At 34.4% G+C, this 10,000-nt stretch overlaps 1 protein-coding gene across 1 annotated transcript in view; it reads right to left on the bottom strand.

Moving 5' to 3' along the window:
* LOC144960540 (uncharacterized) overlaps positions 1-10,000 on the bottom strand; it is a 59,660-nt gene that overhangs the window by 41,747 nt on the left and 7,913 nt on the right. The window contains exons 2-4 of the mRNA XM_078893733.1: positions 4,508-5,080; positions 1,632-1,654; positions 556-601 (exon numbers count right to left, since the gene is read on the bottom strand). Of these exons, the coding sequence (XP_078749859.1) occupies positions 556-601; positions 1,632-1,654; positions 4,508-4,610 (172 nt within the window). The 5' untranslated portion in view covers positions 4,611-5,080. The remainder of the gene's footprint in view (positions 1-555; positions 602-1,631; positions 1,655-4,507; positions 5,081-10,000) is intronic.

Genomic DNA, 10,000 nt, shown 5'->3' with positions numbered 1-10,000 from the left:
CGGGATGGACCAGATGCTAAAAAGTCAAATTATAGTCAAACTGGTCAAAAATATGAAACGTTGGTATTTAGCACAATAAAATATGATATTCCTTCTCCTCTATAAAACATTTAAACTCAACTTAAGTCTGATATTTCTGGCTACAAATTCCATTTTCAGTATCTTAGTCATCCCGACTTGATACCGTTTTGAGACGAAGGGTCACAATTGTTGATTCCTATCAGAATGTCATGAGCTGCTCTATGGAGTTCAAACTTTTTTGGACAATATGATAATATTAATAATAAATAAATGAATAGATGAATAAATAAATAAATAAATAAATAAATAAATAAATAAATAAATAAATAAATAAATAAATAAATAAATAAATAAATAAATAAATAAATAAATAAATAAATGAATGAATCAATCAATAAATAGATAAATAAATAAATAAAGAAATAAATAAATAAATAGATAAATAAATAAATGATTTGAAAAACAAATAAACAAATATATAAATGATAAAATAAATAAAAAAGGTAAAAAAATATTTCTAAAATGTGAACTTACGAGCGAGATGAATCAGATTCTCGAGTTCTTTCTCTTGATTGTCAAACTGAAAAAAAAAATATAATTATAAATTTCATATTAGTATTTATTGTGGCTTGTATATTGATGCTCTTTGCGCTGAGGTAAAATACTTACAACATCCACCAGCTAGAAATAACTAACCGATAAATGTAATAGAATAGGGTTCAACAGTCGTGACGTCACTTCCTTCGTAATGATACATAGTAACTTAGTAACTGGTTATAAATTATCGGAACAATTGCGGACGCCCTTATGAAATACTTCTCCGACGAGCATAAAAGTGTATCTAGAGGGAAAAAAAAACATTATAAATCTGATCATGTTTTGACTTTTATATGTTCTGATCAGGTGACATGTGGAAAAGTTCTAGATAGAATGAAGAATTAAAAGAACCGATTTTCTTTGTTTAGAACCAAACTGCTGGTTACTGCGCGGACGTGACGTCAGACTATTGAATCGTGTTGTTGGATCAACCATCGTGTCTCCTGTGATCCTAATCTTGAAAGCCTTCGGTTAACTCATTCCATCCTAGAGATTTTTTGCTACTTTTCAACATTGGTGAAAAATGTATTAAAATTAGCATGTATTCTATATATAGTTTTATTCAACTACCGTTAACATATAAAAACTATAATACATTAGCTTTGATACCACGCCTATAATTTGTCTCTGATAAATGTAATAAATAGGCATGGGGTAGAAGTAATCTGGGTAAACTACGGTGTAAAGTCGGTGTTAGGGTTTAGTGGATGAAAGTTTAACGCCTACCAATTAGGAATTTTAATAGGGAACGAGATTAGCGGAAGAGTAGCGTCCCTTGATTGGACGTCACATTACAGAGAGAACGTCAATTTGGTTTTGAAATGTCTCAAGCGGCTTTCACCGGAAGCGAGGACGAGAGACGCACGCGCACAACCAACATGACGTTCTCTCTCTAATAACGTTTCCGCCGGTGACGTCACAGACTATGGGTGACGTCCAATCAAGGGACGCTACTCTTCCGCTAATCTCATTCCCTATAGTTAAATAATATCATTTTTTAAATTAACACTTACGTTCTCTGCGGCTTCCATGACATCTGAGAAAGAGAAAAAAGGAAAACGGAAATTAAAAAAAAAAATCAATCAATCGTGAGTGACGTCATTAATTAGCTCAAATGTCTTATTCTTTTGATTTTTTTTTTTTTTTTTAAATTAAAATTAGACCGTAATAATGTACAAACGACAATGACATAGAATAACACAGAAACTAAAAACATTTCAAAACAAAAACAAAATTTTAAAAAATGTGACCCTTCGTCTCAAAACGGTATTATGTCGGGATGGACCAGATGCTAAAAAGTCAAATTATAGTCAAACTGGTCAAATATATGAAACGTTGGTATTTAGCACAGTAAAATATGATATTCCTTCTCCTCTATAAAGCATATACACTAAACTTAAGTGATATTTCTGGCTACATATTCCATTTTCAGCATCTTAATAACCCGACTTAAAACCGTTTTGAGACGACGGGTCACAAATAATTTTCAACTCTTTATTTTTTTTTGACCAACAAAAATAAAACCAGTGGATCTATTCAAGCAAGCTGACTGATTGCACTAGCATCGAATGCCACATAAAACTAAGAAGACGATGGCGTTGACTGGGTCATGTGGCCAGAATGGAAGAAAGGGTCAATTCCCAAGACAGCCCTGAACTGTACTGGACAGCAGATGGGAAGAGAAAGCGCGCGGGGGGGAGGGGGGGGGGCGGGGGGGGGGGGGGCGGGGTGGGGTGGGAGGGGATTCGAAGAAAGCTGGCTAGAGAAGGACCATGGAGAACGAATTAAAGGAAGTGGGCTATTGTTCCATATATAAGTTGTTTTTTTTTTTTTTCTTTTTTTTTTCTTTTAAATAATAATTATTTTTTTTAATGTCTCCCTTAAGAGTCTTCCAATCCGAGGCATGGCATCAGGTGTGAAGTGTGAGGTGTGTGTGTGGGGGGGGGGGGGGGGGGGGGTAGGGGGTGGGGGGGGGGAGATAACATTAATTGGGCTGACTATGTCACTGGTTCAATCTCCACATTTCTTCACATTGCGAAAAAAAACTGATTTAATATTTATTTTTATTTTTTTTGGTGTTTGTTTGTTTGTTTGTTTGTTTGTTTGTTTGTTTGTTTGTTATTAAAATGTATAAATTGCAACCAGTGTTTTGTACGGCTACTCTGTGGTTTAGTGGGTACGACACTCGCTTTCGGATCGGAAGGTATACATTTATTTATATAACTGTTTATTTATTTAAATATTTATTTCCATATTCATTAATTATTTACATATGTATTATTTTATGTATTGATATATATATATATATATATATATATATATATATATATATATATATATATATCAATAAATAATAAAAGCAAAAAACGTAGATTGTCCCAGTGACAAGAAACATATCTGTAGGAGTAATAATAATTATAATTATAATGTTTATATATATATATATATATATATATATATATATATATATATATATATTAATTTATGTATATAACCATTTATTCATTGATTTATTTATCACAGGGGGGGGGGGGGGGTGTTGGAGGAGGTGGCCAGGTTCAGGAGTAACCAAACGCCCACGACAATAGCGACCAAAAGCCACATTAATAACAACGATAATGAAAAGAAATCAATAGAGGCCATGAGAACACACAATCAGCTTGAAAGCTTCTGACGATTCCAACCAGCTACCCGTCACTGTAACAAAGAAAGTATTGGACTGGAACCCTCAGGGCAGAAAATCAAGGGGAAGGCCACGAGGAACATGGAGAAGAATTAAAGAAGCTGATATACAGAGAAGTGGTAAGACCTGGAATGAGATTTTAAAATGTTAGTTCGGGATAGTGAAGGATGGAAACTGTTTGTCTGTGGCCTATACCCTGACCCAGGGTGAAAAAGGAAATGATGAGAGAAGATGGAAACTGTTTGTCTGTGGCCTATACCCTGACCCAGGGTGAAAAAGGCAATGATGATGACCCGCCATCGACTGTAATGTCATATCACACTATATATTATCACGGTGTTGATATATATATATATATATATATATATATATATATATATATATATATATATAATATTTTGTTATATTAATTAGTTAGTTGGATGTTGGAAGAGAGAGAGAGAGAGAGAGAGAGAGAGAGAGAGAGAGAGAAAGAGAGAGAGAGAGAGAGAGACAGAGAGAGAGAGAGATTTGAATGGATTGATTTTTATTGTTATGCGCCTAGAGCTTTATTGTATAGAGGATTGGGTGCAATATAAATAAATGTCATTATTATTATTATTATTATTATTATTATTATTATTATTATTATTATTATTATTATTATTATTATTATTATTATTATTATTATTAAAAAGTTATTTGTCATGGAGTAGCGTCCTGACCAAAGGGTAGCAAAAAAATTCCCATTGTGTTTTTATCTCTAATAAAGCCGAAAGTATGGGATACTGTTTATATATATTGAGCGCATATATATATATATATATATATATATATATATATATATATATATATATATATATATATATATTATCTATAAATATATGTATATATGTGTAATGGTAGAAGGACCGTAGTCAACGAGAACAATATAACAAGAATAAAGACAAAACGGTGAAGCTCATTGAACATGGTAAATCCTTGGAAATGGATTATGAAGAATTTTACATTTATTTATTTATCTATTCATTTATAATTTTTTTTTATTTAAGTTTTTATTTATATATTTATTTATTTATTCATTTATTTGATTATTAATTCATTTATTCGTTTTTTAAATAGTTATTTATATATTTATTTATTTATTTATGTATTTATTCATTTACTTATTTATTCATTTATTTATTTATTCATTTATTCATTACATAAATCAACAATTGTACTCACCTTTCACCGGTTTCTGGACAACCAACGGTGCAGATAGCACATTTGAGCACAGCAGCAGCACAATGACGACAGCACAACCGTTGATGACGTCAGCCAACCTCATTCTGAATGCAGGAGCAGTTTCCGTAGTAGCAGCAACAGCAACAGGAAGGCAGTCTTAGCGGTTCAATAAAAACACCGAGGGTTTGTTTATAAATAGGATTCTTGTTTTGTTTCGTTTCTCAATGAATAAATCAATATTCTCGCGTTCCAAACCTTTTCTTAAATTGAAATTGTTTCAAACGGGCAGATTTAATCTTGTTTACGAATTTTATTTTCCTATTTTTTTTTTTTATTATTATTTAACTATATTTGTTTTGGTTTTTTTGTTTTTTTTTTTGTTTTGTTTTTTTTTCAATTCTGTTTTTCTGTTTTAATCTTCTTATTTTTTTTTTAATTAATCAATTTTTGTTATTGAGTTGAAAATTGAATTTGAGCGAGTCGTTGCTTGTTTTTGGTTAAAAGCTAAGAAGTTGTGACGAGTTGTTTTTTGTTTTGTTTTGTTTTTCTTGTCAACAAGTTGCCGTCTTTGTTCTGGAGAAGAAAAATATTTTAAAAAAGAACAGAATAAAAAATTATGGAAAATGATGAACATCACTTTGAAGAGAATTGAAACAAAAGAGAATGAGTTGTAATGCAGCTTTATAAGAAAAGAAAGGGGGGGGGGGGGTTGTTCCGATAGCTCAGTTGGTAGAGCACTCGCTTCACACGAAAAGGACAAAGTGGCTCAGCGGTACGGTCTTTGGTTCGTACCCGAAATGTACCGAGTTCGATTACCCTCAACTCACTACACTGTGCTGCCTTGAGCAAGTCACCACCTCGCACTAGCCATATTTCGACGTTGCGCTGCGCTGTGGCTACCGCCTGGGTTATTCCAGTATCTCCATGGAATAGTTGACGTCACTCAGGTCTCTTTTATTTTTTTTTTTTTATTTATTTTTTTTTTTTTTTTTTTTTTTTTATCCACGTTTATGAGTAATTATCACTAAAATGCATCATCCAGACTATAAACGTTCATCGTTACACATTGTTCTGTGTGTTGGTCCATTATACTTCCGGATGGCAATGCTGTGAGCTTCTTAGCCAAGCGCATACTATCTAATGTGTCGTCTCCCCTTGGATAATAACAATGATTATGACTAGAACCTTCCAGAAAATAACGTATTTTAGTCAAGAATGCGAGGCTGGTGTTTTCCATGTCCCTGTCAGATCAATAGAAATCCAATTACCGATGCCTTCGCGTCAATTTCATGTCATTAGATGCCATTATGGAGCGATGCCTCCCTGTCTCTATCTGCCGACTTCATTTTAACATTAATAGCCTGTTCGATGATAAAAAGTAATACGGTCTTGGTGTCTTATCGTATGCATGAAAATCGTCTTAGGAGCGAAGGGTGAATGGTTCGAATCCTTACTCTATCAAAGCAACGACAACAATAACAACAACTACTACTACTACTACTACTACTACTACTACTACTACTACTACTACTACTACTACTACTACCACTACTACTACTACTACTACTACTACTACTACTACTACTACTACTACTACTACTACTACTACTACTACTACAACTACTACTACTACTACTACTAATACTACTACTACTACTACTACTACTACTACTACCACTACTACTATTACTACTACTACTACTTCTACTACTACTACTACTACTACTACTACTACTACTACTACTACTACTACTACTATACTACTACTACTATTATTATTATACTACTACTACTTCTACTACTACTATATACTACTACTACTACTACTACTACTACTACTACTACTACTACTACTACTACTACTACTACTACTACTACTACTACTACTACCACCACCACCACTACTACTACTACTACAACTACTACTACTACTACTACTACTACTACTACTATTACTACTACTACTACTACTACTACTACTACTACTACTACTACTACTACTACTACTACTACTACTGCTACTACTAATTCTAACTATCCTTCTAGCCTGTTATTCACTGTATATAACATCTGCTATTTACCCTTACACGTGCCCCAGTTCTACGTGAGCACTCACACCAATAACCACCTCACGGCCCACCTTCTTAAACAAATAAACCATCATACAACGATTATGTCTAATTTCAAAGCACCGTCTTTGCCTTCCAGACATACTTTTTCTGTAACCGCCAGATATAATGAGTCAGATGGCATCAACTATAAACGACAATTTCACAACATTTACTTCGACTTTTCAATTCGACATCGACAGGGAATGAGATTAGTGGAAGAGTAGCGTCCCTTGATTGGACGTCACCTTATAGAGAGAACGTCAAAATCGTTTTGTGCATGCGTCTCTCTCGTCCTCGCTTTAGGCGAAGTGTCTCATGCCGCTTTCACCGGAAGCAAGGACGAGAGACGCATGCGCACAACCAACATGACGTTCTCTCTCTAATAACTTTTCCGCCGGTGACGTCCAATCAAGGGACGCTACTCTTCCGCTATTCTCATTCCCTATAGATAGAATGCGCTTGGCCAAGGGGTTCACAACATTGCCATCCGGAAGTATAACTATCCAACACACAAACTCTGTGTAACCATGAACTTTTATAGTCTGCTTAATACAGTTTAGTGAGAACAACTCACAAACGCGGATGGCAAAAACAATTACAAAGGCCTGAGTGAAGTCATCTGCATACCATCTATACGAAAAACAAAGTAGTTAACATAAATTGTTACTTCTCATCTCAAAACGGTATGTTGTGTCAGGATCATTTAAATACAAAAACTGAATTTGTAGTCAACAGTGTCTAGTCGATATTGCGCTATATAAATGATATTTTTTTTTTAGACAGATGCTGTGCGATTGGCTAAAAAAATCACAATATTGCTATCCGGAAATTATAACCGACCAACACATAAAACTATGTGGAACTTTGAACGTACATATATACTATGAAGTTGTCACTCAGGTCTTTTTTATTGTTTTTTTTTTTTTTTTTCGCCATCCATGTTTATGAGTAATTCTCACTAAACTGTATTAAACAGACTATAAGCGTTGAAGATTACACAGGGTTTTGTATGTTGGTCCGTTATATTTCCGAATGACGATGATGTTATTCTCTTCGCCAAACGCATACTATCTATATATAGTATGCGCTTCGCTATGAAGCTCACAGCATTGCCACCCGGAATTATAACGGACCAAGAAACAAAGCTATGAGTAACCTTGAACGTTTATAGTCTGGTAAATACAATTTAGTGAGAATTACTCACAAACATGGATGGCAAAAAATCAATAATAAAGACCTGAGTGACGTCAACTCGTTCTATCAAGATTTTGAGGAATACAATTTAGTGAAAACTACTCATAAAAATGGTTGGCTAAAAAATAATCAAAAAGCTGAGTGACGTCAATTGCGTTCTATCTATTTACAACAAACTATAGTTAGAACGAAGATAACGCCACTCTAGTCTTTGTTATTGTTTTTTGCCATCCGTGTTTATGAGTACTTCTCACTAAACTGTATTAACCAGACTATAAACGTTCATGGATACACACAGTTTTGTATGTTGGTCGTATAGATAGAATGCGCTTGGCTAAGAAGTTCACAACATTGCCATCCGGAAGTATAACGGACCAACACACAAAACTATGTGTATCCATGAACGTTTATAGTCGGGTTAATACAGTTCAGTGAGCATTACTCATAAACCTGGATGGCAAAAAACAATAACAAAGACCTGTGTGACGTTATCTTCGAACTATCTATATACTTCCGGATGGCAATGTTGTGAGCTTCTAAGCCAAGCGCATACTATCTATACGCTTATCCAAAGAGCAAAATCCTTTGTTTGGTTGGAGTTTTTAGTTTTGTTTTGTTTTGTTTTGTTGTTTTTCCATCTCCTCATTCGATGTAATTAGCAGACGAATGTCCGTCATCGTCCGCCATTTATCATTAATTACCCTTGTCAAAACAACAACAATGTCTCATTTACTGTGGCCTCGTGATGTTACTATATATAGGTTGATGAGATACAATGAGAATATAGATAGTATGAAGATGACGTCACACAGGCCTTTGTTATTGTTTTTCCATCCGCGTTTGTGAGTTGTTCTCACTAATGTGTATTAACAAGACTATAAAAGTTCATGGTTACACAGAGTTTGTGTGTTGGTCCGTTATACTTCCGGATGCCAATGTTGTGAACTCCTTGGCGAAGCGCATTCTATCTATAGAATAAAAAGCCCAGATAAAAAGATATATATATATATATATATATATATATATATATATATATATATATATATATATATATATATATATTTAATCGCTATTTCAAGGAGCCAACCATAACCATTGTAAAGTTATAGATAGTATGCGCTTGGCTGAGAAGCTAACAACATTGCCATCCGGAAGTATAACGGACCAACACAAAAAACTGTGTGTATCCCATGAACATTTATAGTCTGGTTTATACAGTATAGTGAGAATCACTCATAGACGCGGATGGCAAAAATACAAGAACAAAGGCTTGAGTGACGTCATCTTCGAACTATCTATAGCCTGACACTGACCAAACGAAATGATGTCAAAAGACAAGTCTTTTGCCACAAAAGAAAACAAATCGTGAGTTGTATTCAATAGTTGAACCAATGGAATCACTTGTTTTCATGAGCTCTACTAACGACAACTCACTAGGCGGTGCAAAAACCAAATAATGACGTCAAACTGCCAGTCCTTTTTGGGTTTCAGTGTCAGGCTATAATATAACCAGACTATAAACGTTTAAGGTGACACACAGTTTGTGTGTTGGTCGGTTATACTTCCGGATGGCAATGTTGTGAAAAGCGGAAAAGCGAGGACGAGAGACGCATGCGCAAAAGCAACATGACGTTCTCTCTCTAATAACTTTTCCTATGGGTGTCGTTCCAATCAAGGGACGCTACTCTTCCTCTAATCTCATTCCCTATACGCGTGAAATAGTGCTAGCCAGCATGAAGAATAAAAAAAGTACCGATTTTCTTTATTTAGAACCAATATGTGACCCTCCGTTTCAAAACGGTTTTATATCGGGATGATTCAGACCCCAAAAAGTGAATTTAGAGATAGAATGATGAGAAATTGGAGCTTAAAAGTTTTTGCAATGCAAAAAATAGTCTTTATACTCCAGCATAAAGTAGAGAAATTAAACCCAAGTCGGATATTTGTGGCTATGAATTCAATTTCCCTTACCGAGTGTATCCCGACATAATACCGCTTCGATACGGTTTGGTCACATATTATACTGGTTTCTGGGGGGACGTGACGTCAGGCTATTGAATCCTATTACTAATGACATCCTCACGAGATGACAATGAAACCCAAGATGAAAGATGTTCACATTTCAAATCCATCAATTTCATCACGATGTGAAGATTTCGTTGATTTTCCAAAGTCACGCAGAAATCAT

This window comes from Berghia stephanieae, chromosome 15 (assembly GCF_034508935.2).
Source record: "Berghia stephanieae isolate SIO BIC M18660-M18661 chromosome 15, UCSD_Bste_1.3, whole genome shotgun sequence".
Classification (NCBI taxonomy): Eukaryota; Metazoa; Mollusca; class Gastropoda; order Nudibranchia; family Aeolidiidae; genus Berghia; species Berghia stephanieae.
This window is presented reverse-complemented; position numbering and strand designations above follow the sequence as displayed.